General features: G+C 37.4%; 1 protein-coding gene across 8 annotated transcripts in view; it reads left to right on the forward strand.

The window, feature by feature from the left end:
- Nucleotides 1-14613, forward strand: part of IWS1 (interacts with SUPT6H, CTD assembly factor 1) — a 72600-nt gene extending 57987 nt beyond the window's left edge. For 5 of the 8 annotated variants that reach the window (XM_090278973.1, XM_090278961.1, XM_090278970.1 and 2 more), the window contains 4 exons: nt 5621-5732; nt 7411-7467; nt 8441-8552; nt 13635-14613. In XM_090278973.1, the coding sequence (XP_090135099.1) occupies nt 5621-5732; nt 7411-7467; nt 8441-8552; nt 13635-13766 (413 nt within the window). In that variant the 3' untranslated portion in view covers nt 13767-14613. Of the gene's footprint in view, nt 1-5620; nt 5747-7410; nt 7468-8440; nt 8553-8983; nt 9289-11704; nt 12404-13634 lie in introns of those variants that run through there. The other 3 variants (XM_090278977.1, XM_090278990.1, XM_090278988.1) reach the window with 3 other exon arrangements.
- Nucleotides 14614-15387: the final 774 nt, after the last annotated feature.

Genomic DNA, 15387 nt, shown 5'->3' on the forward strand with positions numbered 1-15387 from the left:
AGACCCTACACCTGCACTACTAAAATGTAGTTTTTAAAGATTTAGAACATTTTGACAAGTAATAATGGAGCTTTTTATTTTTAGAATAAGAAAGAAGAATTTAAAGATTTTTCTGTTTTCAGTAGACTAAATTAGAAATTAGGCTGTCTTTATAAAATGTCATCACAGCCTTTTGATGATGGTCAAAGTGAATAAAATATTAAATCTCATTAAAACCTGTGGTGATTGCAGGTTTAGGCCACCTTTTTTTTTTATGTATTTTTAAATAGACTTTATTGATTATGCTGTTACTGTTGTCCCAATTTCTTTTCCCTTTGTTCCCCTCCACCCAGTGATGCCCCTCCCTCCAGTTGTCGCCCCCTCTTAGTCCATGCCCATTGGTTGTGCATATAGTTCATCTAAACATCTTCCTATCTACTCCACTCCCTCCTACTGTGATTCTTTTAATTTTATTTTTTGGTTTTTCAATTACAGTTGTCCCATTTTTCCCCCATTACTCCCCCCACCCACCCAGCCCACCGCTTCTCCCACAATCATATCCCTCCCCCTTGTCCATGTCCATGAGTCATTTATACACGTTCCTTGACTAAACCCTTCCCTTAATTATCCCCCTTCTATCCCTCCCTCTCCCCCCTATTGACTGTTATTCTGCTCCTTGTCCTATTTTCTTCGTTTGTTTATGTTGTTCTTTAGTTCCCTGTATTAGGTGATATCATAGGTGTATTTCTCTTTCTTTGCCTGGCTTATTTCACTCAGCATAATTCTCTCCAGTTCCATCCATGTTGTTGCAAATGGCAGGAGTTCCTTCTTTCTCTCTGCTGCTTAGTATTCCATTGTGTAAATGTACCACAGTTTTTTAATCCACTCATCTACAGATGGGCACTTAGGCTGCTTCCAGCACTTGGCTATTGTAAACAGGGCTGCTATGAACATAGGGGTGCATAAGTTCTTTTGAATTAGGGTTTTAGGATTTTTCGGGTATAATCCTAGCAGTGGAATCACTGGTTCAAAAGGAAGTTCCATTTTTAGTTTTTGGAGGTAATTCCGTATTATTTTCCATAGTGGCTGCACCAGCCTGCATTCCCACCAACAGTGCAGTAGGGTTTCCATTTCTCCACATCCTCACCAGCACTTGTTTGTTGATTTGTTAATGATGGCCATTCTGACTGGTGTAAAGTGGTATCTCATTGTGGTTTTTATTTGCTTCTCTCTGATGGCTAGTGATGTTGAGCATTTTTTCATGTGTCTATGGACCTTCTGTATGTCCTCTTTGGAGAAGTGTTTGTTCAGTTCTTTTGCCCATTTTTTAATTGGGTTGTCTGTTTTCTTGATGTTGAGTTGTATAAGCTCTTTATATATTTTGGAGATCAGTCCCCTGTCTGAGATATCATTGGCAAATATGTTTTCCCATATGGTTGGTTTCCTTTTCATCTTGCTGATGTTTTCTTTTGCTGAGCAGAAACTCTTTAGTTTGATCTAGTTCCATTTGTTTATTTTTTATTTTTATTTTTTGAGCAGCAAAGCGAGGCCTTTATTCACGAGTCTGCAGAGCCAGGCGCACCCTCACAGCCAGGAGAATGTGCGCCTGTTTATTTTTTCCTATATTTCTCTTGCCTTAGGAAATGTATTCGTGAAAATATTGTTACGTGAGATATCTGAAATTTTCCTGTCTGTGTTTCCCTCTAGGACGTTTATGGTGTCATGGCTTACATTTAAGTCTTTGATTCATCTTGAGTTTATTCTGGTGTGTGGTGTAAGCTGGTGGTCTAGTTTCATTTTTTTGCACGTCCCTGTCCAGTTCTCCCAGCACCATTTGTTAAAGAGGCTCTTCTCACTCCATTTTATGTTCCTTCCTCCTTTATCAAGTATTAGTTGACCGTATATTCCTGAATTTATTTCTGGGCTCTCTATTCTGTTCCATTGATGTTTATGTCTGTTCTTATGCCAGTACCAGACTGTTTTGATCACAGTGGCTTTGTAGTATCATTTGATGTCTGGTATTGTGATTCTTCCTGCTGTGTTCTTCTGTCTCAAGATTGCTTTTGCTATTTGGGGTCTTTTTTGGTTCCATATGAATTTTTGGAGTATTTGTTCTAGGTCTGTGAAATATGTCATTGGTATTTTAATAGGGATTGCATTGAATCTGTAAATTGCTTTGGGTAGTATGGCCATTTTGATGATGTTGATTCTTCCCATCCAAGAACATATTTGCTTCCATTTATTTGTATCTTCCTTAATTTCTTTCTTCAATGTTACATAATTTTCAGAGTACAGGTCTTTTATCTCTTTGGTCAAGTTTATTCCTAGGTACTTTATTTTTTTTGTTGTTGTTATAGTAAATGGTATTTTCTTTTTTGCCTCTGTCTCCGATATTTTATGTTGGTGTACAGATATGCCTTAGATTTCCGTATATTTATTTTGTACCCTGCTATTTTGCCAAATTCACTTATTATATCAAGTAGTCTTTCAGTGCAGTTTATAGGGTTTTCTATGTATACTATCATGTCATCTGCATATAATGATAGTTTTACTTCTTCTTTCCCAATTTGGATGCCTTTTAATTCTTTTTCTTGTCTGATTGCTGTGGCTAGGACTTCCAACACTATGTTGAATAGGAGTAGAGAGAGTGGACATACTTGTCTTGTTCCTGATTTCAGGGGGAATGCTTTCAGTTTGATGTTGGCTTCAGGTTTCTCATATATAGCCTTAATTATGTTAAGGTATGCTCCCTCTATTCCCATTTTGCTGAGTGTTTTCATCATAAATGGGTGTTGTACTTTATGAAATGCTTTTTCTGCATCTATTGATATGATCATGTGATTTTTGTCTTTCATTTTGTTTAGGTGATGTGTTATATTTATTGATTTGTGAATATTAAACCATCCTTGCATCCCTGGGATGAATCCCACTTGATCGTGGTGTATGATCTTTTCGATGTATTGCTGGATCCTGTTTGCCAATATTTTGTTGAGGATTTTAGCATCGATGTTCATCGGTGATATTGGCCTGTAGTTTTCTTTCTTTGTTGTGTCTTGACCTGGTTTTGGGATTAGGGTAATATTGGCTTCATAGAAAGAGATTGGGATTTTTTTCCTCTTCTTGGATTTTTTTGAATAGTTTGAGGAGGGTAGGAATTAGTTCTTCCCTAAATGTTTTGTAAAATTTGCTTGTGAAGCCATCCAGTACTGGGCTTTTGTGTGCCGGGATATTTTTGATTACTGTTTCAATTTCCTTCTTTGTTATTGGTCTGTTGAGATTTTCTACTTCTTCTTGATTCAGTTTTGGAAGGTTATATGTTTCTAGAAATTTGTCCATTTCTTCTAGGTTGTCAAATTTCTTGCCATACAGTTGTTTTTAGTAATTTCTTACAATCCTTTGTATTTCTATGGTATCAGTCAAGAATTCTCCTTTTTCGTTTCTGATATTCTTTATTTGGGTCTTCTCTCTTTTTTTCTTGATGAGCCTGGCTAAAGGCTTGTCGATTTTCTTTTTATTTTTTCAAAGAACCAGCTCCTAGTTTCATTGATCTTTTGAATTGTTTGTTTGGTCTCTGTCATTTAATTCTGCTGTGATCTTGATGATTTCCTTCCTTCTTCTTGCCCTAGGCTTTGTTGTTGTTGTTTCTAGTTCTTGTAGCTGTAGGGTTAGATTTTTTTCTGAGATTCTTTTATCCTTTTCAGATACGCCTGTATTGCTATGAACTTTCCTCTTAGGACTGCTTTTGCTGTGTCCCATAGGTTTTGGGCTGTTATGTGTTCATTATCATTAGTTTCCAGAAGTTTCTTGATTTCTTCTTTGATGTCATTGTTAACCCATTCATTATTTAATAGCATGTTATTCATTCTCCATGAGTTTGGATGTCTGATTTTTTTCTCTGAGGTTGATTTTTAGTTTCAAGGCTTTGTGGTCTGAAAAGATGCTTGATATGATTTCAATTTTCTTGAATTTGTTGAAGCTTGTTTTGTGTCCTATCATATGGTCTATCTTTGAAAATGTCCCATGTGCATTTGAGAAGAATGTATATTTTGCTTCTTTGGGGTGAAAAGTTTTATATATATCAGTTAAGTCATGTGGTTTAGTGTGTTGTTCAGTGCCTGTATATCCTTGGTGTTTCTTTGCTTCAAAGTTCTATATGTTGTTCATAATAAAGTGTTGAAGTCCCCTACTATGAGTGTGTTGCTGTTAATATCCTTCTTGTGGTCTTCTAGTATTTTCTTTATGTATTTGGGTGCTCCTATGTTGGGTGCACATATGTTTATTAGTGTTACATCTTCTTGATAGATGGTTCCCTTAAGTATTATGAAATGTCCTTCTTTGTCTCTTTTTATTGCCCTTGCTTTGAAATGCATTTTGTCTGATATGAGTACTGATACCCCAGCTTTTTCTTCATGTCCGTTTGCTTGGAATACTTTTTTATATTCCTTCACTTTCAGTCTGTGTAAATCTTTTGTTTTGAGGTGTGTTTCTTGTAGACAGCAAATATTGGGTCCTGTTTTCTTATCCATTCCGTTACCTTATGTCTTTTAATTGGAGCATTTAATCCATTTACATTTCAGGTTATTATTGACAGGTATTTATTCATTTCCTCTTTTACCTGTGTTTCTCTCCTCTTTTTTTCTTCTTTTTCTTAAAACATACCCTTCAGCATCTCTTACAATGCTGGTTTGGTGGAGATGTATTCTTTTAGTCTTCCTTTGTCTGGAAAACTCCTTATTTCACCTTCCATCTTGAATGGGAGCCTTGTGGGCAGAGTATTCTTGGTTGTAGGCCTTTGTTTTTCATTGTTTGAAATATTTCTGACCATTTCCTTCTGGCTTGTAGTGTTTCTGTTGAGAAATTGGTTGATAGCCTTATCGGAGCTCCCTTGTATGTTATTTGCTGTTTTTCTCTTGCGCTGCTTTTAGGATTCTCTTAGTCTTTGAATGTTGCCATTTTAATTATGGTGTGCCTTGGAGTGGGTTTTTTTTGGGTTCCTCTTCATTGGGACTCTCTGTGCTTCTTGAACTTGGCATAACTTTTTCTCTCATCAGGCTGGGAAAATTTTCTATCATTACTTCTATCAGCTTTTCTACTCCTTGCTCCTCTTCTTCTCTCTCTTTTATTCCAATGATCCTGATATTATTTTTTCTCATGCTATCCTGTAATTCCCTTACATCTTGTTCATATTTTTGCAATCTTTTTTTTCATTTTGTTGTATTTATTGTCTGGTAATTTTTTTCTACATTGTCCTCTTACTCACTGATCCGATCCTCTGCTTCGTTTAGCCTGCTTTTGATTGATTCTACTGTGTTTTACAGTTCAGTGATTGTATTCTTCATTTCTTCCTGGTTCTTGTTAGTAGTTTCTATGTCCTTTTTTTATGCTGGTGTAGTTCTCTGTAAGTTCCCTGTAATTTTCTTTAAACCATCTTTTTATACTGAGTTTTCTGAATCAACTGGAGCTACTTGTGATTTAGTATTATGCTGTGTTTATCCTGTAAATGGTCCTAAAGGAATTATATCTTTAGGGAAAGAATATTTTAAATGCCTAGATAGGACATACACTAGGGTGTGGATATTTCAAGAAATTGTGGGAGGAATAATACTTTATGGACTAAATCGTTGATTTTCCCTTGTTACAGATGAATGGTCTCGGCCTATATTTGGTCTTACCTCAAACTACAAAGGAATGACAAGAGAAGAAAGGGAGCAGAGAGACCTAGAGCAAATGCCTCAACGACGAAGAATGAGCAGGTATGAGGGAACAGGTATGAGTAAGTGGAGTGAATGTTGTTGCTAAAACTCAGCTCTTTTGCAAATAAGATCATTAGGAAGCTTAAGATGATAAGATTTTGTCTTTCCTCTTAACTTGATGTGTCTGTGTAGTTCATAATACCCTTTTAATTTATATGGAATAGTGTATAAGTCTAAACCTCTCCCCTCTCTAAGACTTTTCTGGTTTGATGGAATATGGCCTCTGCCACAGTTCTGGAGGTTGCTTTTCTTGTTCCAGCCACTTGCAGGAAAAAACAAAAACAAACAAACAAAACATGTCTTTCTCAGCCTCATTTCAAAATTCTTAAGAGAAAAAAATAATATTGGTTCAGTTTGTATCAATAAACTTGATATACTGTATGTTTTGCTCCATAAGATGCACTTTTCTTTCCCCCCAAAGTGGGGGGAAATATCTGTGCATCTTATGGAGCAAATATTGCATCACAAATTGGGAATATGGATGAAGTCCCCGCTAACCTTTGATGTGCCATTTAATAAGACTGTTGATCTGAAAGATGCCAAAACTATAACCATGAAAACCTCAGGACATGAGAAAACCCGTTACATGGTTGTGTTGTCCTGCTGTGCAGATGGCACCAAATTACCACCAGTGTTAATTTTCAAAAGGAAAAACTTCCCAAAAGAAGTGATTCTACAAGGAATTGTTGTGCATGTACATGAGAAAGGATGGATGGATGAAAATAGAATGAGAGTATGGGTTGAAAAAGTGTGGTCCAAACGTCCTGGAGGGCTTCTGAAAAAACCTCCCTTGCATTAGTGCTTGACCAGTTTAGAGCACATATTAGTGAAACTACAAAAAAGAACTTTAAAGAAGTGAAGACTCATCTAGCTGTAATTCCTGGGGGTCTTACGAGCCAGTTACAACCTCTCAATGTTTCTCTCAACAAACCATTTAAAGTCTTTATGCGAGAAGAATGGAGCAAGTGAATGGCTGCTGGTAATCATGGTCTGACACCTACTGGACGAATGAAGAGGCTCATTATCACTCAAGTTTGTGAATGGCTGAAAACAACATAGGACTCTGAAAGATGAAACCGTTATATGTTCATTTGAAAAATATGACATTAGCAATGCCTTAGATGGAACTGAAGATAGTATCATATATGAAGATAGCATAGAAAGTGATATCAGTGATTGTGAGCAACTGAGCTTCATAAGTTCTGACACTAGCGGTGATGAGTTCTTGGGGTTCCCAGAAAACCAGAAGAGTACTTAAACCTTAAAGTCTCTCCACATTTGTTAATGACAGTGATGATGGTTCTTAATACCGCTGTTGAGTGCTGTTCACTTTACGTGGTTGAAATGTTATTCTGTTATATTTTAGTAAATATTTTAGTACACCATTTGGTTCAGAATAATTTTGTTCTTTTTCTCCTCCTCTAAACCTAGGTGTGTCTTATGATCAGGTGCATCTAATAGTGCAAAAGACATAATAGTTATATCCAAGGTGGCAGAGTCATTAGTTCTACATATGGCAATTACCATTCACTCATAATGAAACCTGGTATGCAAGATTAGGAATTATTTGGGGGGAAGGACTTAATTGTGATCTAAGTTTGATATTTCACTTTGTTCTTTTTTTCTTATGAAGTTATAAGATTCTAACATTTCTAATATTTTATTATTTTCTTCTCAGCACTGGTGGTCAGACACCCCGAAGAGACCTGGAAAAGGTGCTGACGGGAGAGGAGAAGTAAGGGTTTTGTATTAGTTTTTTTTTTCTTAGCCTATATAGAGAATGTTCTGTTTGCTGCTTTAAGAAAAATAGCAAATGAAATCATGTATATTCACATTGATGAGGGATGATTTTCAGCTTAACATTTATTGAATATCCACAAAGCATTATATTGGGTGCTCTGGAGGATGTAAGGAAAATTGAGAAATAGTTTATTCAATAAAGATGTTATTGATGCTTGCTGTGTACTAGATTTCTGCATTAAGCTCTGGGCTTACAAAATTGAATTAAAAAATAGTTCATACTCTCAGCAAGTCTTTAGAGGGATTATAGACAAAGGGAGAGCTTAAGCCAAGAGGTGGAGTAAGAGTGTGGAAGGCCTGTTTGAGGGATAGGGAGTGGACCAGAGTGGTTGGGCAGTAGTGTGGTGCCCAAGATGGTGGAAGATAATGTTGGAAATGGAGATGTGGACCAAATTTTGAACAGCTTTAAATCAAGATGAAGAATTTTCACTTCTTTCTGATTCCATAGAAGGTTGTTGAGCATAGATGGGAAGTCATCAGGTTTGATTTGGGCTGCTGATGTTGGCATGGTGTAGGATGGGTTGGAGGGAGGGTAACTGAAGGCAGTGACATAAACTGAGACTGTAATGGGGAAACAAAATTGAAAAGACTTTGCAGGGTTTGCAGGGGCAAAATTGCTAGGAGTACATGACTTAGTCAGGTAGGAGTTAGCTAGATGTGAAGACACCAACCTAAGGAGCTGAGATGATGGTATTCACTAAAGGGAGAGGTGGGAAGCTGGCTCTGGGAGGGAAGTTGAGGAATCCATGAAGTAATATGAGTGATGATGAGGCCAGCTGAGACAGACAGTGAGAGGGTGTATTGGGTAACCTTGGGAGTGCAGAGGACATTTGCAATAGGTATGTATCTGAGGAGGATGGGTCCAGCTGTGATTGGTTACATAAGCAGCATGCTTTTCTCCTTATCAGGGCGCTCAGACCTGGCGATCCTGGATTCTGTGCCCGTGCGAGGGTGCCTATGCCCTCAAACAAGGACTATGTGGTCAGGCCCAAGTGGAATGTGGAGATGGAGTCGTCCAGGGTAAGCAAGCAGAGGAACAGCAAAGTGGATTGCAAATGCACGTTACCATTTTGTCTTTTACCTCATGTTTAATAACCCTTAACTGCTCTGAAATTTAACTGATTTCAGGAGTTGTTTTCTGCTCTTTTATCAAGCCAGATCATTCATTGCTAATGAACTTTACTCATCAAGAAGTATTTTTCTTATTTATCCCTTTATTTCAATCAAATCCTGGAGCCTGTGTTCTGATACAGTCATTTCTATAGAACCCTGAGAATCAGAACTCACTTGCTTCCGCAGTGTCCCCTCCCTTTCTCTTTTAACTGTTTTAGGTAATTCTGTTGTGAAATATTTAGGGTCGATATTTCCTCTTTCATCACTGTAAATACTACTCAGTGATCATCATTGCTTTTTCTTAATCTTTTTTTCTCCATTCCAACCGCTGTTTCTAGCCCAGTGCTCTAAAAAAGGGTCTAAACCGATTAGAAAAGCGTAAGAGGCGATTTGCCGAACAGAAACGACTCAGCAGAGTGCACCATGCTGTCAAGTTCAGCATTGAAGGCAACAGGATGCCACTATAGTTCTGGCTCTACCCGCGTGTATTCAGGAGGTATCCCTAAGGAGGCATGCTCTGTGCATGGGCTTGAATTTTCAGGAGCTAAAGGGAAGACCAGTGTGGGTGTGCTTGCTTAACCAGACAAGGCCAGGCCTTCTTTTAGTTTCTGAAATAATGACCCTAACAGGCACTTAGTGTTAGGTCTTCCTGAATATTTAGAAATTGATATGAAGTTGTCTTCTCCTTTATTGGTACCCTAGAAACCAACAGATAATTACTACCCTGATCAGTATTTTGGTCTTCTTGACTGGTACCCATTTTTATTAAAAAGGCTTTTGTTAGGGCCCAGAACCATAATGATCTATATATTACAGGCATATAAACTGATTAGTTGCTTCTTAGTAGGAGGGAGGTGGCTTATTTGCTATTGTCAGTGGCTCAGTAACATGCATTTGAGGACTCATTGCATAAAGCCTGACGCTGAATACTTAGGAGATAAATTTCATTAATACATATTCAGTGTGTGATTGGAAATGAAGAAGACTTTGGAACATTCAAAAAGCCAATCTCACCGACCTGCTGTGCTCTGGGATTAATAGAGCACCTTTGTTGCAGTATATCCTAGAGAGTCTAAGAATGCTTGCATGTCTTTTGTGATTTCTTCATGACCCACACTTTGGTAGCTACTTCCCTGGATTACATTCACTTTCCTGCCAGTTCACTTTGCTCTGAAGCTACTAACAAAACAAAGCATACTTTCTTACTTGTTGAGAACAAATAAAGGGTAGAAGAGCACTAGTTCGGTGCCTCAGACTTCTTCATGAGTACTTCCTTCCCCTTTTTTCTTTTATCTATATCCATGTCCCTTGATATCCTTTCTTGTCCCCAAAATACTCCTGTTTCTTCTTATCTTTACTTTTTTCACTATATCTTCCCTCTTTTTATCCCTGTCTTTCATATTTTCTCTTCTCTAGCACACATTTGTGAGAGTTAAAAATTAGTGTGGCAAAGGAAATGTCATGAACAATCTGTGTGGCCAATCTACTTTGGAATCCTGCCTTTTGTCCTGAGGGCATGTGCCTGTGTGCTATTGTTGATGGTTCTGATACCGCCTTTCCTGTGAGTAATAGGGTGGTGGGAAGAGGTGGCCCAGCCTTCTGCTGGAGCAGACACATGACTGTCATGAGGAGAGGGAACTTCTAGTAGACGTCCTTTCCTTCATCCTCAACAGTCCCAAGATCATAATATGCTGGTATTTAACTAGGCCTGAGTCTGGCTTACATGATTTGGAGTCCCATTTTACCTTTCAGTATATTGTCTTTAAGCCACCTGGCACTGTTTGTCTGCTCAGGAAGATTTCTTGCATATTCACTCTGGTCTTTCACAGTGCACCTGCACTAGGGAGTATTAATAGAAAACATATTGTCCAAGAAGAAAATTGGAGTGAGTAAATGGCTTTCAAATGGAAGTTTTGCTTTATACAGGGTGGGAAAAAGTAAGTTTACAGTTGTTCATATGGAAAATAATACAATAATTAATATATAATAATACTAGAATAAACTCTGTTTCATGTATTCACTACTGTAAACCTACTTTTGTCCACCTGTGTCATTTTTATTTTTGAAATTATATAAGTAAACATAGTACATCAGAATAACTTCATTCCCTAAGTCCTGCTCTTCCTCTAAGTCACCACCGTTAACATTTTTGATGTGTTAAATGTACCTCCAGTAATGCTTCAGACTTAGTTTTTCTTATTATAATTATAGAAAAATTTGAGGTAGTGAAGAGAAAAATGACTTGGTTATATTTTTTGCCTTTTTTTCTATTGCTACTTTAATTAAAGTTATGCTGTATATAATTTTGACCACTTCTCATTAAATCACCTTTTAGATTTATCATTTATAATGGCTGCATAATAGTGTGTCATGTGACTATAATTTCTTTATTCATTTCTAGGTTTTGGTTTCCCCTCCTAATAATGCAGTAACCTACACTACATCGTATATTTATATGTTAATTTATTCGATGGCGTGCTTTAAAATAACATTAAAATAACAAAAACAATGCATGTTTTTATATAAACTTTTAAATAGAGAAAGCACAAATAAAATTAATGTCACTTGTTAATCCACTACATCTTAACATTAACATTTCTAGTTATTTGTTTTGGGTCCTCTTTATATGCATGTGCGAACATTATTACTAGTTTTGGGTTTTTGAACTCCTGATCATATTTTAGTACTGGTTGGGTTTGTCTTTTACTTAGCATGGTAAAAATTCTTTTTAGTAACCATTCTTCAGTGACATAATGTGTCAGAATACAGTTGTACCATAATTTTTTTAAGTAAATCGATCTTGCTAATCTTTTAGGCTACTTTTGGTTTTTCACTGGTAAAACAGTGATAAAACTGTTCACTAATACTACTCTATTACACTTTTACTGTCCTAATGGAGTGGTACAAAGTGGATGAATCAGAAGAGAGGTCATTGAATTTAGCATGTAGTATGTTCTTTGTGTTTTCAGGCTTGAGGTGACTAGGCATGTGGCAGCTCAACTCTGCAAGTTGTAACTAGAAGTAGGTCACCACGATCTAACCTGGGTTGTGTATTTCAGTTGCTGGGATGGGAGGGCTCAGACTATAGAGAAGATCCTATGAGTTAGCAAGGAGAAATCCGGACTGGTGTGTTGGGCTTCTGGAAGTCGGATAGTTGGCAGAGATCTGAGCAGGTAAGGCTTCTAGTGTGGACTGACTACAAGTAATGTAAATCAGGGCACATTGTCTGAAAGGAAGTCAGAAATTTGGGACTCTTCAGGAAATCTGGGGTATTTGAACTTTGAACTCTGGCTCCCAAGGTCAGATGGCTGATGTTCAAAAGTCCCCTCTCTTCCTCTTTCCACCCCTCTTCCTCTAAGGGTATATTCAGTAGAGGGACAGTAGCACAGTTCTTTCTCCTCTGGTACTGAATTTTTAGTTAACTCAATATTAGTGTCTAGTATTAAAAATATTAAAATTGATATAAAATAATATTTAGAATTGGGATATTTCTAGAAAATCTAGGATTGATGATCAGCATGGCTCTTATTTAAGAATGTTCAAACTCTTGTAGAATTTCTTGCTTATAAATGAGTGTGGAGTTGAATCCAGAGGGGGGATAGACTGGGGAAGCTCCCAACACAAAGGAGTTTCACTACACTAGCATTGACCCTGGAATATCTCCTAGGCCCTGCCTTTTAGCATTCTTTGTGCTGTGCTTTACAGGTGACTTACTGGTAAGCATGGGGGAAGAATTAGGAAAGCCCTCCTCTTTAACCATTTCAACTTTCTTTTTTAAAAAACAAATTTTAATTTAATTATTTATCCTCACCTGAGGAATGTGCTTATTGATTTTTTTAGAGAGAGGGGGAGGGCAGGGGAAAGAGAGGCAGAGAAACAACAGTTGATTGCCACTTGTTCGCGCCCCAACCAGGGACTGAACTGTCAATCTAGGCATGTGCCCTGACCAGTAATTGAACTTGTGACCTTTGAGTTTATGGGATGATGCTCCAACCAGCTGAGCAACCACTGATCAGGACTCAACATTCTTAAAGGTTGGAATTGTTAGCAACACTAAAGTCAGCAAGAAGAGTTCCTGCTGATCTTTGATATAAATGGCAGACCTTTTCAGCATTTCTAAAAGGTGTTGATTTCTTGGAGATCACATCTTTTTAAAACATAAAGTCTTTTCAAAATGTAAAAGAAATAACCTAAAAACTAAACTTCTAAACATAAAGGACAAGCAAGAAGAGATGTAAAACATAGGAAGTCCCTTGGATAGAGAGACTTAATTTTAAGCTAAGTCTTATTTAACCTAAATCTGATTAATTCAAAGCAGTAATAATAGTCATAGTGATAGTTACATTGAGTACTATGTGCTAGCCTCAGTGCTTATATTTGACAGTATTTTCTCCTTCTCCCAGCAGTCCTGAAAGAAGTATAGGGGTATGGTTTGCCTAGGGTCACAGAACCTACTGAGGCAGGGCAGCGTTCCACCCAAGTGGGAAAGCAGAGCTCTAGCTCTTCATCAGTTTACTTGGCTAACCTTCTGATCTCATACATCACACTTAAGGCTGTTTCTCAAATTACTTTCTTTGCCTTAGAAGATAATCATTCCTTGTACCAGCACTGTTTGAAAGTGTATGTCAAGAGGCCAGTTCCACATTTGGTCTTTGAATGGGAAAAGCATACAGTCAAAATGTAATCTGATGGAATTGGGGGAATTATAGTTTCAATTTTTCCTCCTTTTATCTAGGAAATTTCCATGGATTGAGGCAAAGTTTACCAATAAGCCACAGGCAACAACAAAATATAAATTTTCACTGAGAGTTCAGTATGTTTTCTAGTATTGCTGTGTGCATGATTTGTTGTTCCTGAGGTCACCAAAGCGTATTCTGGTTATTTCAGAACTAGGAGCTCTTCTGACCACTAACTTTTCGATAAAAAAAGATGAAAGACAAAATAATATGTATTTCAATAATGGCTTTTTAATTTTTCACCCACTTTTAGTTCCAGGGGACCTCCAAAAAGGGTATCAGTCGACTGGATAAACAGATGAGAAAGTTCACAGATATCAGGAAAAAAAGCAGATCTGCACATGCAGTGAAAATCAGCATTGAGGGCAATAAAATGCCTTTGTGACCTTGCCTGGGATGTGTCCCCATCTCTACTCTAAGAAATGGCTCAATGGACTCTTTGGAGAAAGAAGATGGTATTTTAAGTTTTTTTAGTGTATCTGTAAATGGTTAAGCTTGTATCAAATATTGTCATAGGACGTGCATTTCTCTCCATTGTATTTAAAACCATTTGCTATGTACTTTGTACAGAGGAATAGTCACACTTCTATAAACTTTACACAATAAAATTACAGTCTGGTTTTGGGAGATTGTCTTCATTGTCTTAGAGGATTCCTTCTTGGGGGTGAAAATTGGTTCTTGGTGAATGAAAAAAAAAATCATATATATTACAGTGGTGTGTGATCTTTCAAAGTTTAGTTAGACGTATCCTATCATAAGGAATTTGTCTGATCTCTGTCCTGGGTTCTTGACTAAGAGCTTCTAAAACCCTTGTGTTTCCCGGGTAATAGGAATGTCTTTGTAATTCTAATGAGATGACCCATGGTGTGTTCCTGTATAGCTTTAGGATGGGGTCTGGTCACCAGAAACATGTGAGAGGTCTATTTTAGAGGGTTGGGACTTCAGGCAAGCCTGACCTGAGTGGTTCTGAAAATTGAATCCAGTGACTTAGTCATGTGGATAAGGATTTAATCAGTTGTGCCTAAATAGTGAAGCCCCTATTAAGAATTCTGGATACCAAAGCTCAGTGGAACTTTTTGATTAAATATATTGATGTGCTGAGATGGTGACATGCCGTGATTCCACCATATGGGTGTGGAAGCTCTGTGTTTTTTCCCAGATCTTTCCGTATGTGTGTCTTCACTTGGCTGGTCCTCCAAATTTGAATCGTTTATAATAAAACTGTAAATATATTGCTTTCCTGATTTTTGTGTCATTTTAGTGAATTCTTGGACCTGAGGAGATTGTGGGAACCCTTCGATTTGTAACCAGTCAGCCAGAAGTGGACTCCACTTGCAGCTGGCATCTGGAATGGGGACCATCTTGTGGGGGACTGAGCCCTTAAACCTATGAAGTCTGATGCTGATTCTAAGTTGTTAATGCCAGAACTGAATCGCAGTATGCTAGTTGGTGTTAAAACAACCTACCAACAACATTTTATTTCTTAGTATCTCTCAGGGAAATTTTCATGATTTGATTTTAATTATAGGCACACCTAGGAGATATTTCAAGTTCAGTGCCAGGCAACCCCTATAAAGCAAATATTGCAATAAAAAAGTCGCAGGAGTTTTCTGATTTCCCTATGCATATAAAATTTGTTACACTATAGTCTGTTAGAGGTACAGTAGCATTATGTGTTAAAAAAAATGTACATTCCTTAATTGAAAAATCCAATATTGCTAAACAGTGCTAACCATCACCTGAGCCTTTGTGCTGGTGGGGGGTCTTTGCTTTATGTTTATGGCTGCTGACTGATAAGAGTGGTGGTTGCTGAAGGTTGGGATGGCTGTGACAATTTCTTAAGACAACAGTAAAGTTTGCTGCATTGGTTAACTTCCTTTAATGAATGATTTCTCAGAGATCACAGATCACCATAATATAATGATGAAAAGGTTTAAAATATTGCAAGAATTTCCAAAATGTGACAAGACACTAAGTGAGCAAATGTTACAAAAGTGGCACTGATA

The sequence above is a fragment of the Furipterus horrens genome, unplaced genomic scaffold (assembly GCF_987537825.1).
Source record: "Furipterus horrens unplaced genomic scaffold, mFurHor1.1.pri manual_scaffold_1, whole genome shotgun sequence".
NCBI lineage: Eukaryota > Metazoa > Chordata > Mammalia > Chiroptera > Furipteridae > Furipterus > Furipterus horrens.